Raw genomic sequence first — 25,406 nt, 5'->3', positions numbered from 1 at the left:
TTTATCATCTTTAATCAGACCTACATTTTTAGTGTCAGCCTTTTCAAGCCAAGTCTCTGTGGACTGAGCAGTAGAGACTTGGGAACCGGAGGGGTGGCCGGTTCAAATGGTGAAGGGATGGATCCCTAATGGGAACTGCTAAGGTGCCCCTGAGCAAGCCATCAGCCTCTGGTTTGAAAACCAGGATGAACTCCATCACTCTCCTTCTTGGTCAAATAGGCTGGTGTGTTTTGGGGTCATGATGGTTTCAATAAGCTCAAATCAGATAGGATGGCATGTCGATAAGGAACGCTAAGTGTGCCTTGAATTTTGAATAAATCGCCAACAGTAGCACCAGCAAGGCACCTCCACCTTCAGGGTGGAGACCACACATGTAGATATCATCCATTCACCTTCTCTATGTGTCACAAAGACACAGCTGTTTGAACCAAAACTGTCAAATTTGGACTCAACAGACCTACTACTATAAATATCAGAATCAGAATCACTTTATTGGCCAGGTGTGTACACACACACGAGGAATTTGACCCTGGTTCACTTTGTTCTGAATTGTACATACAGGTGTAGACATACAATTTAACAAGGAACACGACAGGTAGGCGCAAACAAAGATATTATATATATAATATATATATTATATATATAGTATAATATAATTATTATAATATATATAAAATAAGCCGTGGATCACAGTGCACGCCGTGTGGGAAGAAAATATATTTTAATATAAGCTTTAGAATTGTTATAAAGGTTATAATGAAAACTTTAACAACTTAAACCGTGAATTCTTGAATTTACTTTATTGCATTTTATTCTGAAAATAATTTACCGGAAGTCTCACACCTGTCAGGTTGTGGGCGCTTGTTTTCTTCAGCAGTCGGTCGCGTCAGTTTGAAACATGCTGCTCGGTCTGACACACCGTCGCTGCCTCCTGAAGTGTCGCAGCGTTAAATCACAAACCACCAGAGTAAGTACGTCTTATTTTTTAAGTCTCTGAACTTTAAGCTTTCGTTTTAACGTTTCATTTCAAGACGTCACGCTGCGAACAAACGTTAAAATTCAAACGCAGGTCGAAGGACTCGCGCTAATTAAGACACAATTACACATTAACGACAGGTAATGGACGCACGCGACGTTAAAGCAACGTGGACACAAGACACCGACAAAAACCGTCTGCAGAACTTTTAGAACATTTTGTACTTTACACTAAATGATAAACAGTCAGGTGGATATTTAACAGAGCTGAAAGGTATGGAAGCCCAGCTGGTCCAAATACACATATATATATATATATATTAGGGCTGTCAATCGATTAATTAATTAATCGCAAAAAATACTGTAATTAATCACGATTAATTTATCAATAAATTAAATGCATTTTTCTGAGACCGAAGCTTATAATGAATATTTATTTATGTAAAATGATCAAATTAATGTAGAATAAACACAGAGAAAGTATATTTAAATTCATTCATTTTATTGGCTTAAGGTGCACATATGCACAGTGCAAACAGAAAAAAGCCAGAATAAGGAAATATACTGAGGAGTGCCACACTCCTGTAGTGTAGACTGGGTGTTTTGCTTTGAGGTGATATGTTAAAGTCGTGTTACTTCTGTGGAATTTAAATTCGGCTTTGCAAACCGAACTTTGTTTTTGTCCAACGAGCCGTCGGGCAACTTTTTAAAATTAAATGTTCCCCCTAAAAGTCCGTCCTTATCCATCTTTCCGCCATAGACTCTCCTTTAGTTAGGATAGATCATAGACATATATACATAGACTCTCCTTTAGTTAGGATAGATCATAGACATATACATAGACGCCTCATGGAGCAGGTTGGTTGCTGCGATACGTTACCGTGTCCGCCATATTGGATCTGGCAGATCTGCCCGTAAACTAAAACAAGCAGGGCCGGTTTTAGCTATGGGCAATGTGGGCAACCACTCAGGGCGCAGTCTCCGCGAGGGCTTTAAGTTAATGCCTCTTATACACCCATTCACACACACACACACACACACTAATATATCTGGGAAACAAAGCTCTACTTTGCCACACCCAAAATGGCGGAGTATGCAGTTTACCCTCATATTTGATTAGCAGGTTATGTTTTGTCTCTTGAATAATTGTAAATGCTACAGCTGGTTCAATCCCTGTGATTGTACATGTATAGCCTGCAAGTCGATGTTTGAGGGCTTAAAAAACACAGGTTTTCAAGCATTGGTGGTTCAGTGGTAGAATTCTCGCCTGCCACGCGGGAGGCCCGGGTTCGATTCCCGGCCAATGCATACATCCTTTTTAACCATGGTAACCACTTTGAGTCATGAACACACTGCCTGTGTCTGTGTCAGGTTTCAAAGTTTAGTTTGTTTGAGATGATTCCTCTGTAAATAAAGCGTTATTAAAGGTTCTGTCTGTTTAGAGCGTATGGTAAGACTGGAGCCCTTCAGGTCAACATTTGTGGCTATGCCGATGTGTCTGTGGCCTGCAAGTCGACGTTTGAGGGCTTAAAAAACACAGGTTTTTAAGCATTGGTGGTTCAGTGGTAGAATTCTCGCCTGCCACGCGGGAGGCCCGGGTTCGATTCCCGGCCAATGCATACATCCTTTTTAACCATGGCGAACACTTTGAGTCATGAACACGTTTTAAAGTTTAGACCCCCACCGGGCGCATTTCCTCTGCGGCGGTGTGCCGCGACCGGCTCTGGGTCGGCTTGGAAAGGCTCGAGGGCAAAGGTGGATCTATTTTGCGGGACGCGTGATCATGGTTTCTATGGGAACCTGCACAGCGCGTGCTCTCACTGGTCAAACAGGCTTCCCGTTGCGTGAGTGTGGCGTATTTGGTCCGTCCTGCACGCCGTTTCCATGCCATAGAACAACAAGGCTTGAAATTCCCTCCATTTCATTTCTTTCGTCATGCCTCTGTCCTTGTATAAGGCAAGGACTTTGGCTGGGCAGTAAATGCACTTTCCTGCCACTCTGGGAAACTCTGTGTGGATGTTGTTAAGCCCCCTGTTTCAGCGCCGTTCGACAGAAACGACAATCTTCCCTGTGGTGGAAGTTCCTCTTCTTTTCAGCTTTTTCCTCCACTCTGTTCTTTCTTAATGGGCGTTCACGGTGAAAGAAGTCAGTCTGAGCAAACTCCTCAAAGGCCATCCGAGGATTTGTCAGACCCTCTGCAGAATAGGCTTTGAATACTTTTGTGGACCAGTAATAATACCTGATGGGTCTCCAAAAGCTTTTCTGCATTTGTGTTTAGTGATGACTTTGTTTTTACCTGTTTGGCCAGGTGTTTTGTATATTGGATTACGTGGCGTTTTGTTGTGGGGTGAAGAAAGCTGCGTTTGTGGCAGTCTGATGGACCATAGCTGCATAGCCTCGATCAACAAGCTTTAGCATGTCCTTAAGGAGGCTGTCGATTTCCTCCTTCAAGGTTTTCTGGTCTCTTCTGGGTGTTTAAAGAAGAGCTGATGTCCAGCAACTGCATGGCAGATGATTCTTCTACCACTGGAGCACCAGTACACATTCGGTCTGAATGTAGCCTGCAAGTCGACGTTTGAGGGCTTGAAAAACACAGGCTTTCAAGCATTGGTGGTTCAGTGGTAGAATTCTCGCCTGCCACGCGGGAGGCCCGGGTTCGATTCCCGGCCAATGCATACATCCTTTTTAACCATGGTAACCACTTTGAGTTATAAACACACTGCCACTGTTTGTCTCAGGTTTGTTTAGCTCAACACTGGAGCTTAAGGTCAACATTTGTGGTTACGCTGATGATGCTGTTATTTACTGCAGAGCATCAGGATCACAAAGGTAACCATTTGTGTGTGTGTGTCTGTGTGTGTTTCTGCAGAGTGCTGTTGTGGACAGTGCGCTCTCTGCGTTCAGATCTATATGTGGTGAAGATGGCGTCTCATTGGCTGCAGCCGTCAGAGAGCAACATGGCAAAGACGAGTCTGTACACAGGTCAGATTCACTCTTCTTAGCTTAATCTGTCAACGTCCTTTTCGCTCTCTCAAAGACGTACGATGCACTCTGGGAAAAACTGCTGGAATCAAACACGAGTCTCCTGCACCTGTGGGTTCTTGGGATTACATAATGCCTGTTTCTGTTGCCTGCAAGTCGTGGTTTGAGGGCTTAAAAAAACCTGCTTATCAAGCATTGGTGGTTCAGTGGTAGAATTCTCGCCTGCCACGCGGGAGGCCCGGGTTCGATTCCCGGCCAATGCATACATCCTTTTTTTAACCAACACTTTGGATCATGAACACAATGCCACACTGTGTTTGTGTCAGGTTTTAAAGTTTAGTTTGTTCGAGATGATTCCTCTGTAAAAACACACGACTGTAAAACAGATGTTTTTCTCCTGAACACGCGCTGCTGTCCAGATGTCGTCCTCCAGATGTGGTGGTGTTCCCTCGCTGTGTGGAGGAGGTCAGCGCCGTCGCCAAGGTCTGCCACAAACACGACTTTCCCATCATCCCCTTTGGCACTGGGACCGGCCTGGAGGGAGGGGTTGGCGCAGTGAAGGTAAGAGAGGAAAATAAGTGCTATGATACTATAACAATAAAACTACTACACGTCTCCATGTTTCTTTCTCCTGTCTTTAGGGTGGTGTTTGCTTCAGCCTGAGGAACATGGACCAGGTCCTGGATCTCCACCAAGAGGACTTTGACGTGACGGTGGAGCCCGGTGTGACTCGGAAGGCTCTGAACGCTTACCTGCGAGACACCGGCCTCTGGTTTCCTGTCGGTCGGTCACACCGATGTTTATTTCCACTGTGTGTTATTCTGTAACGTGATCGCAGCATGTCTGATTATCAGGCCTTGCTTTTATCGTCCCAGATCCCGGTGCTGACGCGTCTCTGTGCGGCATGGCCGCCACCAGCGCGTCCGGTACCAACGCAGTGCGTTACGGAACGATGAGGGAGAACGTTTTAAACCTGGAGGTGGTGCTCGCCGACGGGACCATCGTCCACACGGCCGGGAAGGGTCGACGTCCCAGGTACAGATCAGACATTCATACCCACGAATGTGCCACAAGTTCAGCTCAGATGACCGTCCTGTTCTGTCTTTAGGAAGACGTCAGCGGGGTACAACCTGACCAACCTGTTCGTGGGGTCAGAGGGCACCTTGGGCATCATCACCAAGACCACGCTGCGTCTGTACGGCATCCCGGAGTCCATGGTGTCGGCCATCTGCTCTTTTCCCTCCGTCCAGGCTGCTGTGGATAGCACGGTGCAGATTCTGCAGTCAGGAGTGCCGATCGCTCGCATTGGTGAGATAACGCTTCACGTCGTCAGCATATATGTTTCAATGTGTTGCATTGAGCAACACGTTGCCCCGTAAACAGCTCCGTGATCCCAGACTTTGTTAACTTACTCAGATTTGGCCATTTTTCGTTGGTTTATGTGCTTCTAGCTCAAGTTGTCCGTTACAATTCGTTTACTCTGACTGGCATCTTGTCAACTTTTTAGAACCTCGGAGGGATTTTTATCACATGCTGTAAATCAGTGATCGCTCGGTGATGAGACACAGTCTGATGGCTTCCTCCTTCAGCGTATTTAAGATTGACGTGTGTCAGAAATAGGTGATGTTGCTAAAATATTATTATTATATATAATTATTCTTGTTCAGAAGTAGCTGAGGCTGGAAGACAAAGCTCTTGATGTTCCAGTCCAGCTATGTTCCAACCCTCACCTCTGGTCATGAGCTTTGGGTAGTGACCGAAAGAATGAGATTGCAGATAAAAGCGACCGAAATGAGCTTCTTCCACGTCAGATAGAGTGAGGAGCTCGGAGTAGAGGCGCTGATCCTTATGTTGAAAGGTGCCAGCTGAGGAGGTGTTCGTCCAACTGGGAGGAGATCCCGGGGCAGACCAAGAACCTGCTGGAGGGACTACATAGCCCATCTAGCCTGGGAACATCTCAGGATTGCTGGGGAGACGCGACCCTGGATAAGAGGAAGAGAATGGATGGACAAAAAGGGATAACTCAGCACGATAGGGGATGATTTGGGATGGTTGGATTTGATCCACAAAGACATTGAAAGGAGCTCCACATCTGAAATGTACAAAGAGACTTTTTAAACAATGAAATCAAACTTCAGACTGTCTGACAGACTCAACTCTTTCCCTTTCAGTGTGTCCAAGACTTATTGAATATGAATCAACTGTTTTGGTATCACAAGACTCGTATGAACTCAACACTGGAGGAGATCTAAATGTTAAAGTGACGTCTTTAGGTTTAACATACGGTAAAACAGCCCCACAGAGAGACAGAGGACAGATCAGAACTGGGTTTAAAGACCAAACAAAGAAGAGATGAAACTTTATTGATCCCTTTGAGAAAATGGATACCTGCAGCAGGAAGATAACCGAACACAGGAGGGAGGAATGTATCATGACATTAGCTCTGAGAAGAGAATCAATATCACTCTTCACCATAAAGTAAAAGAGCTATTCATCATGCTGCCTCTTTGTCCTCTCTGTTTGTTACCCAGAGTTTCTGGACGATGTGATGATCGATGCCTGCAACAGGTTCAGCTCTCTGTCGTACCCCGTGACCCCGACTCTGTTCCTGGAGTTCCACGGCTCTGAGCGAAGCCTTGAGGAGCAGGTCAACACAGCCGGTGTGTGAGTACATGACGTACAGTAACGTCACAGACTTTATAACAGCTAAGAGTGAAATATTTGTGTAGTCATGCTGAATAAATAATGTCTGTTACAGTTCAGGATCCAGTTCATGCTTTTAGCAACAACGTGAGACACGATGGAGCAGAAATATGTTCACTCATAGACTGTATGTTTTTGTTATTGTTAGTCCAGGTACTGCAGTTTGACTTCATGTGGACTGTAATGTAACTGTGAATATTTCTGGTGTTTCTACAGAGGACATCACTCAAAGTAACGGTGGTTCAGACTTTCAGTGGGCTCGAGATCCAGAAACACGGAACAAGTTGTGGAAAGCTCGTCACGACGCCTGGTACGCTGCTCAGGCCCTCAGACCTGGCTGCAAGGTAACGAACGTCAACTGTTGCTTTAACTCTGGTACAATGAACGGCAAAGTTCCCCAACCATTCTCCAACCGTTTCCTAACTGTTCTCCAACCGTCTGTCTGTTTAGGATGTATGGTAACACTGGAGCACTTAGGGTCAACATCTGTGGTCACGCAGATGTGTCTGTAGCCTGCAAGTCGACGTTTGAGGGCTTAAAAAACACAGGTTTTCATGCATTGGTGGTTCAGTGGTAGAATTCTCGCCTGCCACGCGGGAGGCCCGGGTTCGATTCCCGGCCAATGCATACATCCTTTTTAACCATGGTAACCACTTTGAGTCATGAACACACTGCCTGTGCTTATGGTCAACATTTGTGGTTACGCTGATGATACTGTTATTTACTGCAGAGCATCAGAATCAGGATCACAAATGTAACCATTTCTGTGTGAATATTGGTTTTCCAACCGTTCTCCAACTGTTCTCCCAACCATTCTCCAACCATTCCTCGACTGTTCTCCAACCGTTCTCCAAGCATTCTCCAACCGTTCCTCAACCGTTCCCCTACCGTCGTTGAAGCCTTCTTCAGCTGTTTCCCAACCATTCTCCAACTGTTCTCCAGCTGTTCCCCAACCGTTCCTCAGCTGTTCCCCAACCGTTTCTCAGCTGTTCTCCAACCGTTCGCCAACCTTTGTTGAAGCCTTCTTCAGCTGTTTCCCACAATTCTCCAACTGTTCCCCAGCTGTTCCCCAACCGTTTCCCAACTGTTCTCCAACCATTGTTGAAGCCCTCTTCAGCCGTTTCCCAACCATTCCCCAACTGTTCTCCAACTGTTCCCCAACCGTTCCTCAGCTGTTCTCCAACTGTTCTCCAACCGTTCTCCAACCATTGTTGAAGCCTTCTCCAGCCGTTTCACAACCATTCCTGTTCTCCAACTGTTCTCCAACTGTTCTCCAACTGTTTCCCAATCGTTCTCCCACCGTTCCCCAATGGTTCCCTAACCGTTCTCCAACAGTTCCCCAACCACTCTCCAAGCGCTCTACAACCGTTCTTTAACTGTTCTCCAAACATTCTCCAAATGTTCTGAGGTTGTTTTATGTCTGACTTTATTAAAGTTTTAAATGCTACTGATTGAAAAAGACAACTACTATCTACTATTACTACTATGTAATCCCATTACTGTGACCTGATCTACTGTGTGTGTGTGTGTCACAGGCCTACAGCACAGATGTGTGTGTCCCTCTGTCTCAACTGCCTCAAATCATCGTGGAGACGAAGGAGGACCTGATTGAGAACAGGCTCACAGGTGAGTACACTGCAGAGAATAATTGTAAACATATTATTATACTGGAGTGACCATTATAGTGTTTATTAAACTCATTGTTTTGTTACTATACTATTATAATGTAATGTCGTTACACCACATATTGAGAAGTATAGAAGACAGATGTGATATAAAACCCCTAGACATCAAGTTTGACTTCATGGGGACAGAAAGCAGCACTGATTGGTCAAACAGTGTTATCTCCTCTACCTTTAGGTCCCATCGCGGGTCATGTGGGCGATGGTAACTTCCACTGTCTGATGGTGGTGGACCCCGACGACCCGGAGGAGCTGCACAGAGTCCACCTGTTCACCGAGAGACTGGCCAGGTAAGATCTGAACCACCAACCTTCATAACATTCAGACATTTAGTTGGAAAACAATCTAGTCCTTGGTAGTATTGTAGAGGAGGTCCTCTCTGAAGAGCTGGAGGTCTTCAGGGGGTTTGTGAAGGTAGAGAGGGACGCCCCTGATCTGGTAGGAACTAGTAGGACGTTCCACCAACGGGGAACAACAGACGACAAAAGTTTGGATTGCCATGAGTGTACAGGTGGTCTTCTTTACGCGGCGTATGTACCGTACAGGTTGTTAACGCTGACCTTTAATGTTGACCTGAATCTCGAACACTTATCTTCATTTTTTTCAGGGCTGTTAAAGGACGTTTGCTTCAAGCTTCAGTAAACGTTCTGCCCTGAAACCAGCCGGCTCGACAGGCCTCACTGCTCGCCTTTTTCTTTGTTATCTCCTCTGTCATTTCACTCTTCAACTCCTTTCTCTTCTCCCTAATCCTCACCGCACTTTGCTTAATCCTTTTCACTCCACTCCCCTTTGGCATCATCGCACTCTCAGCCCATCTCTCTCAGCTGATATTGATTTCAGAGGACTTAGCTTTAAGTGTTGGGTTTTTGAAAAGGCAGACGGATCGTGTGTTTTGTGAATTTCAATAAATGTCTACATGAAATCCTGTCAAAGAAAACCTGCTTACCAGGATCAGTCAAAGGTCCCAGAGGTGTACATGAAGAAAGATAGTGATTCCTGTAATAACTAGTTCAGATTTGATACCCAGATGGGAACACAGAGAGATAAAGAGAATGACATGTTACAAATATGTAATGGTATTTTAGAGATGATACATTAAGAGTTCCCTAAACTGAATAAATACCACACATATAAACACAAACTGAAGAAATACCACACATATTAACACAAACTGAAGAAATACTACACATATTAACACAAACTGAAGAAATACCACACATATGAACACTCAACTGAAGAAATACTACACATATTAGCACAAACTGAAGAAATACCACACATATAAACACTAAACTGAAGAAATACCACACATATAAACACTAAACTGAAGAAATACCACACATATTAACACAAACTGAAGAAATACTACACATATTAACACAAACTGAAGAAATACCACACATATGAACACTCAACTGAAGAAATACTACACATATAAACACAAACTGAAGAAATACCACACATATAAACACTAAACTGAATAAATACCACACATATAAACACTAAACTGAAGAAATACCACACATATTAACACAAACTGAAGAAATACTACACATATTAACACAAACTGAAGAAATACCACACATATGAACACTCAACTGAAGAAATACTACACATATTAGCACAAACTGAAGAAATACCACACATATAAACACTAAACTGAAGAAATACCACACATATAAACACTAAACTGAAGAAATACCACACATATTAACACAAACTGAAGAAATACTACACATATTAACACAAACTGAAGAAATACTACACATATTAACACAAACTTAATAAATACCACACATATTAACACAAACTGAAGAAATACCACACATATGAACACTCAATTGAAGAAATACCACACATATAAACACTAAACTGAAGAAATACCACACATATATAAACACAAACTGAAGAAATGCCACACATGTAAACACAAACTGAAGAAATACCACACATATAAACACTAAACGTAATAAATACCACATATAAACACTAAACTGAAGAAATACCACACATATAAACACTAAACTGAAGAAACACTAAACTGAAGAAATACCACACATATATAAACGCAAACTGAAGAAATACCACACATGTAAACACATACTGAAGAAATACCGCACATATAAACACAAACTTAATAAATACCACACATATTAACACAAACTTAATAAATACCACACATATATAAACACAAACTGAAGAAATGCCACACATGTAAACACAAACTGAAGAAATACCACACATGTAAACACTCAACTGAAGAAATACCACACATATAAACACTAAACTGAAGAAATACCACACATATAAACGCAAACTGAATAAATACCACACATATATAAACACAAACTGAAGAAATGCCACACATGTAAACACAAACTGAAGAAATACTACACATGTAAACACTAAACTGAAGAAATACCACATATATAAACACAAACTGAAGAAATACCACACATATAAACACACACTGAATAAATACCACACATGTAAACACAAACTGAAGAAATGCCACACATATAAACACAAACTAAAGAAATACCACACATGTAAACACAAACTGAAGAAATACCACACATGTAAACACAATGAAGAAATGCCACACATGTAAACACAAACTGAAGAAATGCCACACATAAACACTAAACTGAAGAAATACCACACATATATAAACACAAACTGAATACCACACATATATAAACACAAAGTGAAGAAATACCACACATATAAACACTAAACTGAAGAAATACCACACATATAAACACTAAACTGAAGAAATACCACACATATGAACACAAACTGAAGAAATACCACACATATAAACACAAACTGAAGAAATACCACAGATAATCTCCGACTTGCTGCAAACGAGGTACACACCTGTATTAACGAGGTGGTCTAACAGCTCCATTCAAACCAGAATACGCATTTTAAAAAAAGAAAGAAATTCAGATGTATTACTTTATTACAAGTTGACTTCCAGTGCATGTATTCATATTTATTTACATGTTATGTGTTTTCAGGATGTGAAATCATGCTTTGAGCACATACTAAATGTCCTATGGACCAAAATACAGGACACAGGTGACGACACTGAGAAAACCAGTGTTTTAAGTCACTGTAATGCTTCATGTACATCGTGTACTGTTACTGTGTGACCTCAGACAACCTTTTAAGAGTGGAGTTTCTCCAAAAGGACAAAGACATTCATTGAACCTTCAGTTCAGACCGACGTGGTACAAAAGTTCACCGTTACACTATCAGGAGCTAATGCTCTGTACGGTACACTTTGTGGTGGATCATAAGGTCCTCAAGAGGGGGCCGTGTTATGACACCTTTTCAGTACAAATGTGTGTGTGAGTTGTGTAGAGGTTCAAAGTGTTTCCATTCAGATATTAAAACAAAGAGAGCTGCGTTAATGTTGAACGTGAACATATTTTGTTTAAAAGTTGACCTTTTTTTGCAAAAACGTCCTGACATCAGTGACGTTTTGTTGCAGTAACGTGGTCTGTGTTCCCCCGTAGGCGAGCCCTGGCCATGGACGGCACCTGTACAGGTGAGCACGGAGTGGGCTTAGGGAAGAGAGCGCTGCTGTGTGAGGAGCTGGGACACACATCTATCCAGGTCATGCAGGGTCTCAAGGACGCCCTGGACCCAAAGAACCTGATGAATCCTGAGAAAGTTCTGCAGCTAAGACGAGTATAAAGAGTATTTAATATTATTCTCGTCATGATCTGCTCATTTTAGAGGGTTTCCTGTTAAAACGGGACTTCTGGAGGAGGCACAGAACAGGCAGGGATCACTCAAACATGAAAAACAGAATGTTTTATTTTGAAAGGACTTCAGTCTACTATTTCTGTCACTTTGTACCTTTTTAAATGAAGGCTGCTAACAAAATAAACACACTGTATCCAAATCCTCTGCTGTTGACTGATTTTGTACTTAAAGGTTTTGTTTTAAAATTGAATGTTAGGCTGGTTTTTGTCTCTTTTTACATAGATTTATCCCCTGGAGATTTGCTACTTTCCTCTGTTTTATGACTGTAAATTGAACATTGAACATTGGAGGGGTTTGGTAAAATATGTACAATACCAGAATAAAAACATCAGTTACAACTTGACTCATAAATAAGAAGTAATACTCGGCTCCACCACAGAGTGTCAGCAGTGCATCCTCATAGCAGAGACAGAGGAAAATCACTGTTTTAGTCAGAAGATGGATCAGCTGGTGTCCTGTAGTTCACCTGTCGTCATGTTAGTATATATAAATGTTGATAATATAACATGGCGACCTAAACATTCCAAAAAACATGAGCTAATTATCAATATTATAATTATGATTATACATTTATTCACTTTACGAACTTTTAAAAAAGGGTGGCGTATCAAAATTTGAAGGTTTTGTGCAAATATTAAACTATTATAATATATAATATTAAAAAGTTTTGTTTGTTTGTTTTACCCCATTGTTATTTAACACTGGAGTCTGTCATTGGATGATTTCAGTGTGTCATCTTCTGATAATAGCAGGAAGCACTCAAATCAAATCACAGATCACAGCTGCCCTCTCGCTCTGCTGCAGGCTTACGTGTTTTCTCCCTGTGCTCTTTCATTTATATTACAGCCATTTGTGTTGATTGTGTGTCTGGTTTTTGTGTGTTTTTGTGTGTGTTTGCATGCCCGAGGAGGAGCAGAGATGAGACCATTTATAGGCCTGCTGTCATTATATCAGGATAGATTAACACCTATCGCAGCGAGGGCTCCACCACACTTTACCTTATTGGGTAAGCAGACTGTGAGACGGGCTGTGTGTTATTGTAAAGAAAGAGCCAGACAGAATAAAACAAAACAGCCTGATCACACACACACACACACACACACACACACACACACACACACAGGATTAGACCAAGTAATCCCAAACACAAAAAAAACATGTGAGCTAGTAATCCCAATAATTTAACATATGGTGGAAAAATCTGTGCATAATTGGTAATGACAACAGGTTGAAGGCCTGATAGTGTGTGTGTGTGTGTGTGTGTGTGTGTGTGTGTGTGTGTGTGTGGTGCTGCATCATGGGTAATGGGAAAGACAAGGCAGTTTTTTCACTGAACAAAAATAAACTGGAGAGGGGGATTCCCTTCAAACACGTCCAGTTTCCAAACCTTCAGATGCTCTTACGTGAATAAAACTGTTATTTTACAGACGTTCCTCAGACGATTAGAATCAAACACCTTCAGTAATGTGATGATACTAATAGTTTTACTGAGAAACTCTGTTGTTTTACAGACTATCTCTGTAAAACAACCACGAATAAAGTAACAATACAAGTCAGAGAAAGGCTGTTGTTTTACAGATTTTCTCTGCGATCAAACACCTTCAATAAAGTACTAAAACTAATCTACAGAAAAACGCTGTCATTTTACAGATTTGCCCCCAAATTATTATAATCAAACACCTTTAATAAAGTAACAATATTAATAGTATATTAGAGAAAGGCTGTTATTTTACTGATTTTCCGTGAATTACTGTGATCAAACACCTTAAATTAAGTGACGACACTAATAATTTCACAAGGAAACATTGTTATTTTACAGATTTTCTGATAAAGTTATGATACTAATAGTTTTACTGATTACTGTTTTACAGATTTGCCCCATATTATTATAATCAATACTAATAATTTTTACAGGGAAACGTTATTTTACAGATTTTCTCTGTAAAATAACCTTCAATAAAGTAACAATACAAGTCTACAGAGAAACGCTGTTATTTTACAGACTTGCCCTAAGCTATTATAATCAAACACTTTCAATAAAGTAACAATATTAATAGTTTAACATAGGAACGTTGTTATCTTACTGATTTATACCTAAATTACTGTGATCAAACACCTTAAATTAAGTGACGACACTAATAATTTTATGGGGAAACATTGTTATTTTAGATTTTCTCTGAAATATTACGATTACAAATGTCTTCAGTGATGATACTAATAGTTTTACTGAGAAGCACAGTTATTTTACAGATTTTCTCTGTAAAATAACCTTCAATAAAGTAACAATACAAGTCTACAGAGAAAGGCTGTTATTTTTCAGATTTGCCCTAAATTATTATAATCAAACACCTTCAATAAAGTAACAATACAAGTCCACAGGGAAACACTGTTATTTTACAGATTTTCTGTGAATTACTGTGATCAAACACCTTAAATTAAGTGTCGACACTAATAATTTTACAGGGAAACATTGTTATTTTACAGATTTTCTGATAAAGTTATGATACTAATAGTTTTACAGAGAAACATTGTTATTTTACAGATTTTCTCTGTAAAATAACCTTCAATAAAGTACTAAAACTGATCTACAGAGAAACACTGTTATTTTTCAGATTTGCCCCAAATTATTATAATCAACACTAATAATTTTTACGGGGAAACACTGTTGTTTTACAGATTTTCTCTGTAAAATACCCTTCAGTAAAGTAACAATACAAGTCTACAGAGAAAGGCTGTTATTTTACTGATTGTAACAATACAAGTCTACAGAGAAAGGCTGTTATTTTACTGATTTGCCCCAAATACTAAAAGTACAAAGTACTAAAACTAATCTACAGAGAATCAACACTAATCATTTTACGGGGAAACATTGTTATTTTACAGATTTGCCTTCAATAAAGTAAGAATAGTTCTGCTATCATTGCTACATTCACACACTGCTGTCAATATCTCGTTCAAATCATTTCACAGTTTTGCAAAAAACAAACAAACAAAAAAACAGAAAACTACTGTAAACATGTATTTATTTGCCATAATGTGTAACTAGATGATGAGTGTCATATTTTACAACAATAACAACAACAACAATAATAATAACAGCAATAATAATAATAATAATAATAACATAATAAGAATAATATAAATAAATAGAATAATATAATAATAATAATAATCAATAATAATAAGTTTGGGGGCTCTATAAATGTGTCCGTGTCCCCTCCATGATTGATCCAGGTAACATCACGGATCATTCCTGAACCATCCCCGCTGATTAAAAATAAAGTGTCTCTGTCCTGTCTGTGTTTATGATCCGAGCTTGCGCACTGAGCTCCTCCATTGTCTGGCCAGCAGCAGCAGCAGCAGCGGCGGAGAGAGAGAGAGAGCAGCGGAGAGAGAGAGCAGCGGAGCGCCGATCCGAGCGCAGGGGAGCGGCTTCACTGACCCCGATCTACCGGGGACAAGCGGCCGCAGCTTGGAGAGAGCGCACCGGAGCGCATAGATCAACGCGGAGCTCGTATTATTATTATTATTATTTATTTATTTATTTATTTACTCAGACAGATTTTTTGTTGTTGGCGGTCAGACAGACAGCAACAGTTGTCACGATGTCTGAGATCAGATGAGGCGGGAGCAGCGGGGTGAACGTTGCGGTGCCGCTGCGTTCCGGAGCCGGGCGGGATAAACGTGTTGCTGCCGCGTCCCGCCCTGCGATGATACAGCCTTAATCACCTGGGACAGCGACGGGGGGAAGGCGGTGTGCATCTGTTTGTCATTCGGCGTCATTCAGCTCCCAGCACCAGCAGCACCAGCACCAGCACCGGTTGTGTCGAGGTTCGGGCTCATGTTCCGCTCAGCAGGGGGACGGGCTGTTGCGTCTGCGGAGAGTCAGAGCTGACGAGCCCGCTGAGACACACGGACAGACAGGCAGGCAGGCAGGCAGGCAGGCCGAGAGACAGACAGGAGCGAGGGGAGGGGGGCGACAGCCTGCTCCGGCTCTCTCGACCCCTTTGCGGATCGAGCCGAGCCCCCTCCTGGTACCACCCGAACCCCCCCTCCAACCTCCACCAGCCTCCCCGGCTTTGGATGGGGGGAAAGCAAAGCACGGCGGGTCGGCCCCGGGGTGCTTTTCCCGGCGTCTCTACGGATGACAGCGCGGTGCCACCCTCGGCCCACTTCGGCCACTACCGACCGAGCGGCACCATGGGCCTACGGAGCCGCTCGGTGAGCTCCGTAGCCGGGATGGGCATCGAGCACAGTCCCGCCGTGCCCTTCGGCTTCTACACCCCAAGAGGGACGGACTCGGATCGAGCTGGTGGTGGTGGTGGTGGTGGGTCAGGGGGTACTACCGCCGGTACCCCGCACGGTGGTGGTACCGGTGGCTACCAGGAAACTGGGGGCGGAGGGCACCACACGGACGGGGTGCTCTATCTGGGGTCCCGGGGGTCGCTGGCTGACACCTTGCCCCTGCACATCGCACCCCGCTGGTTCAGCGCGCACAGCGGTAAGGACGCACACACACACACACCTGACATGATGTGGGTACACCTGCACACGCACGCGCACGCACGCACCTTGTTTACCTGCATTGGTGTCATGAAGGGAAGTTCACACAGTAATCCAGAAAGCAGGGCTGTAAAAACACTGACCTGTGTGTCAGACATGAAACATTTTTAAATCCTGCAGCTTTAATCAAACATTTTCTTTCACGTTATAAACACGAATCTGCTGCTCAGAGGTCGTTTCATCCACCGAGGTGAATGCTGAGTGTGTGTTTTGGATTTGTTGATCAGGTCATCCCTCTCCGCTGCCTCCGCCATCATCGTCATAGTGTGAAATGACACTCATAAGCCTGTTGCCAAATCTGGCTGAGTCAATTAGCCCGGCGATTAGGAGAGGAGAGGAGGAAGGAAGGTGAGGTGAGGATGGAGGATGGAGGGGTTTGTTCATGCTGATCATCAGCTTACCACTTCCACAATATGTTTCTGTGTGTGACTAAACCTGACACACCTACACCTGCACACACACACACACTAACATTGCCACAGCTGGTTTCCTTCCAGCTGCAAACACTCAAACACACTCAGCAGGCTCAAATCGGGTCCCCAGGCTCTCGTTACCGAAGCCCTGACCAGGGGCCTCGAGTTATAGACGTCAACAGTCTCAGCTTGTTTTTCCCCTTCCTGCGTCTTCCTAGCGACGGCGATGTCGTGAGGAGATAACAGGAAGATCGCAAGGTGCACACGAGGAAATGAGGCAGGAAACACCAGAGCGTTTGTGACAACGTAGACCGTATAAAACCTGGACGTAGGTTTCGTGTATGAGTACGTGGAGAGCTTTGAAGTCCAATTTCCAGTTCCTCTAACGTCCACTTGAGGCTGGCTCCAGAAGTGAGTCAGTCTCCATAAGTCCCCATGTCCAAATGTCCAACTTCACAGCAGAAATAAACATGTTTACAGCCTGGTACAAAAAACAGTTTTGGTCTCTGTAGCTAATTTCCCCGTTCATGACAACTGTACTGAGGGTGAATTTATATACAACTCACCTGTTCACATTATATTTAGGCTTAAAGTTATGCAGGATTAAGAGCGTGGACGCTTTGATTGACCTGACAGGTGGGTGTTGTTAAAGATGGCTGTTTTGAGCAACCAGGCTATTCAGCACTCGCCTCATGGATCCAGGTCCAATGAGGATGCACGTTTTGCGGATATTAGATTAACTGGGAGGAGGAAGAGGCAGGACACCAACATGGCGGCAACCAGAACCCGAATCAAAATGGCCTCATGCCACCTCGCATAACACTCATCTAACACTAAAAACGCCATCTAACGCTAAAATAACGCTCGTCTAACACTTAAATAACGCTCATCTAAACACTAAATAACGCGCATCTAACGCGAAAATAAAAGTCATCTAACGCTAAAATAACGTCGCCCTCACACTTAAATAACGCTTGTCTAACACTAAATAACGCTCATCTAACGCTCATCACGCTATAATAACACCATCTAACACTAAAATAACGCTCATATAACGCTCATCTAACGCTAAAATAACACTCATCTAACGCTAAAATAACGTTCAATAACGCTCATCTAACACTAAAATAACGCTCATATAACGCGAAATAACGCTCATCTAACGCTAAAATAACGCTCGTCTAACACTAAAATAACGCTCATCTAACACTAAATATAACGCTCAGCTAACGCTAAAATACGCTCATCTAACGCTAAATAACGCCGACAACACTAATACGCTCATCTACACTAAAATAACACTCGTGCTAACCTAAATAACGCTCGTCTAACCTAAAAAACACTCGCTAACCTTAAAACGTCATCTAACACTAAAAAACACTTGTCTAACACTAGAATAACACTCATCTAACACTAAAATAACACGCGTCAACGCTAAAATAACGTCGTCTAACGCTAAAATAACACTCGTCTAACACTAAAAACACGCACTAACGTTAAAATAACGCTCGTCAACGCTAAAAAACGCTTTTCTAACACTAAATAAGCGCTACTAACGTAAAATAATGCCATAAACACTAAAATAACACTTGTCTAACATTAAAATAACGTTGGTAGAGATAGCGTAGAGTTTGTAGAGTGATGTTGTTTTTACGGACACGTAATGGATGGTCCATTTTGTCAACGCTACAGGAAGCATTAGGTAACTGTTGAAGTGGTGAGAAGGTTGTCTGACTGTTAGTTATTGGTCTGGATTAACGGTTGTGTCGTCTCGGCTTGATCTGAAAGTCGAGCAGAGGTCGGTTAGTAAAGCAGCCACAGCACAGGAAGGCACAGCAGAAACAGACGTTTAAACGCTCAAAAAACGAGCGAATACCTAAAAAACAGGAGAATACTTTGTGTTTTGTGAGGTTTGTTTTTTGCTTCGGGCAAGATCACATAAAAAAGACAGACAGATGAGTGACAAACTGAGCGTCGGGGTGAAAATCGGAGCATGGGAGGGCACCACTGACGAGAAAACTTCAATCTATCTTTCTCTCGGTGTTGGGAAATTGTGGCAGTCGAGGGTGGGAGGCAGATAAGCTGCACACTATTCAGTTAAAAGTATCTGATGAAGGTCAGTCCGAGCAGAATGTACACATCTTTAACGCTGTAATAAATGGCACCTTATAGGGAGGGGTTTTTCGGCCTCCCTTTTCATCCATCGAGACCTCTGCTCCGACTGCTTACGTGACCTTTTATTTCACTTCTAACTCGAGCAGAAACCTTCCTTCCTCCCTCTCACAGGCTTTCCTGGCGGTGAATGGAGTTTTTCTAGCTGCTTTAGGATGCATTCAGAACCACAACGGCGGCGTGTTAAGAAATTCTCATTGAGGCGCCCAAAAGAACTCCAGAAAACGTAAAACACGACAACAGTCATCATGGTTCAACTGTCGCATCTAGGGTCTGTCGTGGTCTGTATCTACTGTAGGTAGATACATGTGCTTGTCCATTGTCGGGAGGCAGCAGGTTCTGCAACCATCAACTCATTCCAGCCTCTCCTGGAGGATCCAGAGAAGTTTCCCAGGCTAAGATGGGCGATGTAGTCCCACAGCAGGTTCGGACTCGATCCGGGGTCTCCTTCCAGTTTGGGCGCCTCCATGAAGGCACCTATAAGAGATTGAAACCACCTCAGCTGGCTAATTCAGATGCTCTACCCGAGCTTCCTCTGGATCTGGATGTCCGAGCTCCTAAGTTAAGCCGGCAACCTGGCTGAGAAGTTCTTGTTCTACGGTCACTACCCAAAGCTAATGACCATAGATGAGGGTTGGAGAGTAGATGGAACTGGAAGATCGGAGCTTGTTGCCTTCAGACTCCCCAGCTCCCCTGAACCATAACGGTCCGGTACAACGTCGCATCAACCAAACTAATTTTAAAATGCTGTTTAACTCACAAACAGTGTTTACATGGGTGTTCGGTACAAACTTGGTGGTATGGACAATCAAATAGCCTCAATTTCTCAAATAGGTCCAGTCTTTCTATGTGGGCAACATGAATTTTAAAATGCACATTTTCAAGTCCAAGTTATTTCGATAACAGCTGAAAAAACTAAAATCCCGTCACAAACACGCGACAGAAGGTGAAGTAAACAGTGTGTTCTTACACTCGTCTAACATTAAAATAATACAACTGATGATGACGGACAGTCTGACGTCCTTTATCTCGTGTTGTAGAGTGATGTGTTTTTACGGACACGTAATGAATGTTCATTGTCATATTCTTAAAGGGACAACGCAGGGAGCTTTAGTTGAACTTCAACGTTTGTCACGCTACACAAACATTAGGTAACGTGTTGATAAGGTTGTCTGACTGTTAGTTATTGGTGTGATTAATGGTTGGTGTTTGATACTGACGGTGGGCGGATCACTTTCTAACAACAGTAAATGTGTTTTAACACTCGTACGTGGTCCGTTAGAGTCACAGTAGTTATTTCTAAACGTGTCCGCTAATGAGAGGGAGATTTGAATCTTGTTGGGACGAACAGCTGTATGAACGAAGACAATTGGAAATCCTTTTTTTACCACTCAATGAAAAAGGCATCATTATTACTGAGAGTCAACAAAGTGGTGATAATCTTTTGATTAGTATAAAAACACGTCGGGCACCATGCTCAGCAGAGCTTCATATTCTGATGCTGTCATGCTCGTTTATGCTTGAAACGTCATGCAACCAAGTAAATTTGACATTCAGTTTGTGATGTGGTTTGTTGTGATTTGTGAATCCCTGTGTGGTGATATGTTCAGCTGTTAACTCGAGTATTTGCTCTGAGTACATACTTATGAATAAAAAACTAAAGCGAGTCAACCATTTGCTAACTAAGACACAGCAGCCACTAATATTACTACTTCTTCGCTCTCTTCTCCCTGCCTTATGTTCCGTAGAGGCTGCTGAGCCCGGTGTTGTCCAGGTCTGGGTCCCAAATTCCTCTTGCTAACAGACAGTGTGCAATACTAGCTAACGTTAGCTCCACACTGCAAGTCATTAACATCAACAAACACACACAGAGTCCACTGCAAAGCACTGAAATATATTGTTGAATATGTGTTTTTAGCTTGCTAATGCATCAGAATCTTGTCTTGTGTGGATAACGTCAGCTGATTCTATGCAGACCAGGAGTTTGCCTTGCTACGTTATCTCTAGCTAAACACTAGTGGCGGATAAGTTCATTCTAGCCTTAGCAATGAGCAGCCTAACGCGATCATGATGCTAACTTGAGTTCGTCCAGTCCAGTTTTCTGCACGACACCAGCTCACCTGTAAACCTCCCTCTCTTCTTCCGGTTGGTCCAAACACTAACACTCCCCCCGTGCTCTGAGTCACAGGCCGCGGGCTCGCTAACAAAACTGAGCAACAGCAGCTACAGTTGTGCAAGCAGTTTACTTCACTGTTACATCAGGAAAGTCTGTAATCACAGAGAGTTGGTCGGGGTTTGTCCACATGATTTACTGTTGTCTGTGCGGCTAGCTTTCTCTTCTTAGGTTCCTGCCGTTCAACGTCCTCTTCACTCTCATGCTCCACCTGCCATTAATGTCCAAAGAGGCTGCTGAGCCCGGTCCTTGCAGCTCCTGTTCTGGCACGACACTGGCTTCTGCACCACAGCCTTGTAAACCTCCTCTTCTTCTTCCAGTGCGTCCAACCTAACACCCCCCTGGTGTAGGCAGCCCTGGCCAAAAAACAAAACTGAAACAGGCAGCTCAGTTATGAGGCAAGTTTACTTCCTGTCCATCAGAAAGTCTGTAAGATCACAGAGAGTTGAGGACACACATCTTGTTGAGAAAAAAAAAGACCAAATTGTGTTTGTTTACTTAATGACTCCACGAGAACAAACCAGGAGTGAGTCAGTGATTTCTGTCCGTCCTATCGCTGCCGTGTTGCATCCATCATCACTCTCTGCTCACTGTCGGTGGAGAACAGGAGAGCTGGACCACATTTATAAAGACGGATGACGCAATCTACATTTCCTCCAACTGTACACAAATTAATCGTTCTTTATTTCATACTGCACCAAATCACAACAAAAGTTAGGCATGGTTCTTTTTCCGATAGAGAGGTCGACAGTTTCCACCATGAGCAGGAAAACGTGTTAAGAGGCCGATACTCATATGATAATCAAAGCGTCCACGCTCTAATCCCTGCATAACTTTAAGCCTTAATATATGTGAACAGGTGAGTTGTTATATAAATTCACCCTCAGTACAGTTGTCATGAACGGGGAAATTAGCTACAAGAGACAAAACTGTTTTTTTGTACCAGGCTGTAAACATGTTTTAGTTCTGCTGTGAAGTTGGACATTTGGACATGGCGACTTATGGAATGACTCACTTCTGGGACTGACTCAAGTGACGTTAGAGGAACTGCAGTTTGTTTTGTGGCACTTCATACCCCACGGAGGTCACTTGCTTGCCTGAAATCAATTTGTCTCTTTAACATTCAAGACAAAGGCTGACGCAGAAGAAGAGTGTGTGTGTGTGTTGATGAACACCATTCAGATGAACGTAAATCCGACACAGAACGCCATTAGAGCAATGCAATTTGTAATTACAGTATGTCCACACACACACACACACAGGTAGAGGTCAGAGCGTAACGTTCATTCATGTTTCTCCATTTATTTTTGGGTCTCGTCTCCGGCTCACGTTACCTCCGCTGACCAGAACATGGCTGCTCGCCGTGTTTTTTTTGTTGTTGGGTGGTGTTTTGGGGGGTGTGTAATTTTTTTTTTAGTGACATCACTACGAAATGTGATGTGATTGTGCCTCCAGGTTCAGAGTGTTAAATCCCACTGTGGCGAATGCTTCAGCCTGTACTCGAGTATTGGTTCGATTACATGACTTCTGATCACACGGTTGCCGCGTTATTTATAGTTTTTCAAATGAGCAGCTAACGTGATCGTATCCGTGTGATACTAACCTTGTGTATTATCCAGCTCCTGTTCTGGCCACTACACTTCTGCCGCGCTTACGCGGGCTTCCGTTTTAAAAATAGAACAAGCAACGCTTCCTTATCCGGACCAGCGGCGGAAACTGGTCGGGTTTGAAACATTGACTAAAAGTTGTATCGATGTGGCGACTGTGTCCACCTGTTTGTTTGGTGTTGTTCCAGCTCCTGGTCTGGCACTACACATCTTCCTTGTGGTTAAAACGTCTGTGGTACAAACCACTAACACTCCCCCGGTGCTCTGCATCACAATCCTGGCAGCCCAGATAACGAACTGAGCTAACAGCAGCTACACTTGGCGGTAGGTGTTACCTCCTTGTCCCATCAGGAAACCTGAGAGTTTGTTTTCATACATTAGCTACTTTTTGTTTGCTCTTCTTGTCTCGGATTCGAAAACTATTGATGTTCTTGATCGCGCCCCCAACGTTCCACGTCTGCTGTCGGTGAGAAAATATAGAACCGGTTTGAACTGGAGACCGGCCATGGAAAGAAAAGCAGGCTGGTCCCTATAATAATAGTCGAGAAAAAACAGACAGAGTGTCAGAATGAATAGGACCGGAACAAGAGAAAGAGAAAGAGAGAGTGAATGAATCATTAAAGAAACACCCAGAGAGAAGAATAAATCTGCTCATTTTGGTGACACTGTGATGTAACTGAAGGAAGAGGCAGCGATAGTCGAGACGTGGTGTAAAAAATACTGAAGTCACTTTTTACACGTACAAAAGCTTCATTACCTAAACTGACACTATAACCAGGTTATCCTCAAGAGAGACGTGAAAAAATCGTTATGAAGAAGCTAACGGATTTAAAAAAAACAACAACATTTGATTTTAAGGTAACCGGCAACAGTTAGTTTGTAACAACTTAAACCAACAGTTATGATTTGTGAGTTTTCTTTAAATAGTTTTAAAAGTGTACTTATTAAAATAAATTGTTGGAATTCTAAATAGTCAAATGCAAATGTAATGGATAGACGATTGAAAACAGTAGCAACAGATAAAATTTGAAAGATGTTAGCTAACTATTCAGTCCCACCGGATTTCGCAGACTTTTTTGAATAAGTTGTGGCCTAAAAGCCTGATGTTGCAGAGCGTTTTTTGAAAAAATTGGGCGATAAGTTGCGGTGCTTTATACTTTTTTATACGATTTGTTGCCGGTGGAATGAAGAGTTGCGATAATTGCGATTTTTTGACAGTCGCGCCGGGGGCGGGAACAGCGACGACTAGTCCACGGCCCAGGAAAGCGGCGAGGTCCGCGCCGAGCGGGCGCCACCTTGGCCCAAAGCCTTTCCAAGCCCACCCAAGAGCGGAGGGAAGATGTGCCCGGCGGGGCCAGGCCAGCGCCAGGGAGAGTCGCGGGCCTTTTTTAAAATAGTTGCGGCCTAAATGCCTGATGTTGGCATGAGTTTTTAAAAAATTTGCGGTGAAAGTTCGCGGTCGGTTACCTTTTACATTTTTGATGCGATTTTTTGTTCGGGTGGGAAGTGAAAGTTTGCGATAAGTTGCGATTCGACAATCTGCGGGGCAGGGGGCCCCATTCCCCGGGGCGAGCACTGGGAGGGCCCCGGCCCGGAAGCGCGAGGGTCCCGGGCAGGCGGCGCTGTTAAAGCTTCACGGCACTCAGGCCACAAGCTTTTCCAAGCCGACCCCGAGCCGGTCGCGGGCACACCATGGAGGAAGAAATGCGCCCGCGGGGGCCAGCCAGCGCGGGGGGGAGAGTCCCACAAGGGGAATCTCCACACACGGCGGCCGTCCCTGACTCGCCGAGTTCAATCCAAGTTGTGGAAAAATGGTTTAAAACGCAACACCCCCTGAATTACGCGGGATTCACTGAAGTTGCGTGAAGTTGCAAACGCAACATCGCAATTTCCTGAGGGTCTGGACTCTTAGCAACAGAATAAACAGATAAACTAAAACGATTAGCTAAGAAAGCAACAAAAATAAACAGTTGAAAGAGCTTTTTTTTTTTTTTTAACAGCCACTTTAAATCATTTGATATTTAAACATTTGGATGGGACTGATGGTGTCTGGAAGCTCGCTGACGTGGGCTTTAAATGTGTGTTGTTTACATCCCTAGGGTCAAAAGACCAATCCTCAGACTGATGGCAGGTCGTACCACAACCCGAACTCTAATAGTGACTTCACTGTCCAACCGAGCCTTTGATCGCTGCAGCAGTCATCCCTCGGATCATTGGGCCTCCCCTCGCGCCTCCTGCCTCTTTATCGACACATTGCCTGTCAATCCGGCATCAGTACTTTCAATAGGGCGTTTGCACTACCAAACCAAATTTATCCTGTCCGTGTTGGCTGACATTCTCCCCTCGCAAGTGTAAAAAC

At 43.2% G+C, this 25,406-nt stretch overlaps 2 protein-coding genes and 5 non-coding genes across 7 annotated transcripts in view; all 7 read left to right on the top strand.

Annotated features, from left to right (window-relative positions):
• The first annotated feature begins 836 nt into the window (after nt 1-836).
• Nucleotides 837-12,258, top strand: ldhd (lactate dehydrogenase D). Its single transcript, XM_019261358.2, has 11 exons — nt 837-967; nt 3,845-3,957; nt 4,377-4,518; nt 4,599-4,740; nt 4,833-4,992; nt 5,066-5,265; nt 6,489-6,617; nt 6,877-7,004; nt 8,196-8,286; nt 8,521-8,632; nt 11,867-12,258. Exons 1-11 carry the CDS (start codon nt 899-901, stop codon nt 12,045-12,047), a joined length of 1,467 nt encoding a protein of 488 aa, XP_019116903.2. The 5' UTR covers nt 837-898; the 3' UTR covers nt 12,048-12,258.
• trnag-gcc (transfer RNA glycine (anticodon GCC)) lies at nt 2,213-2,283 on the top strand. Its single transcript has one exon. It is a non-coding gene; the product is annotated as a tRNA-Gly (tRNA).
• On the top strand, nt 2,524-2,594 carry trnag-gcc (transfer RNA glycine (anticodon GCC)). The gene has a single exon. It is a non-coding gene; the product is annotated as a tRNA-Gly (tRNA).
• trnag-gcc (transfer RNA glycine (anticodon GCC)) lies at nt 3,580-3,650 on the top strand. Its single transcript has one exon. It is a non-coding gene; the product is annotated as a tRNA-Gly (tRNA).
• On the top strand, nt 4,150-4,220 carry trnag-gcc (transfer RNA glycine (anticodon GCC)). The gene has a single exon. It is a non-coding gene; the product is annotated as a tRNA-Gly (tRNA).
• On the top strand, nt 7,217-7,287 carry trnag-gcc (transfer RNA glycine (anticodon GCC)). Its single transcript has one exon. It is a non-coding gene; the product is annotated as a tRNA-Gly (tRNA).
• Nucleotides 12,259-15,388: 3,130 nt separating the features above from the next.
• The window catches only part of znrf1 (zinc and ring finger 1), a 56,186-nt gene continuing 46,168 nt past the window's right edge, over nt 15,389-25,406 (top strand). The window contains exon 1 of the mRNA XM_027272452.1: nt 15,389-16,620. Within this exon, the coding sequence (XP_027128253.1) occupies nt 16,203-16,620 (418 nt within the window). The 5' untranslated portion in view covers nt 15,389-16,202. The remainder of the gene's footprint in view (nt 16,621-25,406) is intronic.

This window comes from Larimichthys crocea, chromosome XX (genome assembly GCF_000972845.2).
Source record: "Larimichthys crocea isolate SSNF chromosome XX, L_crocea_2.0, whole genome shotgun sequence".
In the NCBI taxonomy this organism is placed as follows: domain Eukaryota; kingdom Metazoa; phylum Chordata; class Actinopteri; family Sciaenidae; genus Larimichthys; species Larimichthys crocea.
Note: the sequence above shows the minus strand (reverse complement) of the source record. Positions and strands in the feature narration are given on the sequence as shown.

Excerpts from the sequence above, each read along its gene's own strand:
- ldhd (XM_019261358.2), top strand. The coding sequence starts at position 899 with ATGCTGCTCGGTCTGACACACCGTCGCTGCCTCCTGAAGTGTCGCAGC. Across the intron at positions 7,005-8,195 it reads CCCTCAGACCTGGCTGCAAG|GCCTACAGCACAGATGTGTG; the intron begins GTAACGAACGTC and ends TGTGTGTCACAG. Across the intron at positions 8,287-8,520 it reads GATTGAGAACAGGCTCACAG|GTCCCATCGCGGGTCATGTG; the intron begins GTGAGTACACTG and ends CTCTACCTTTAG.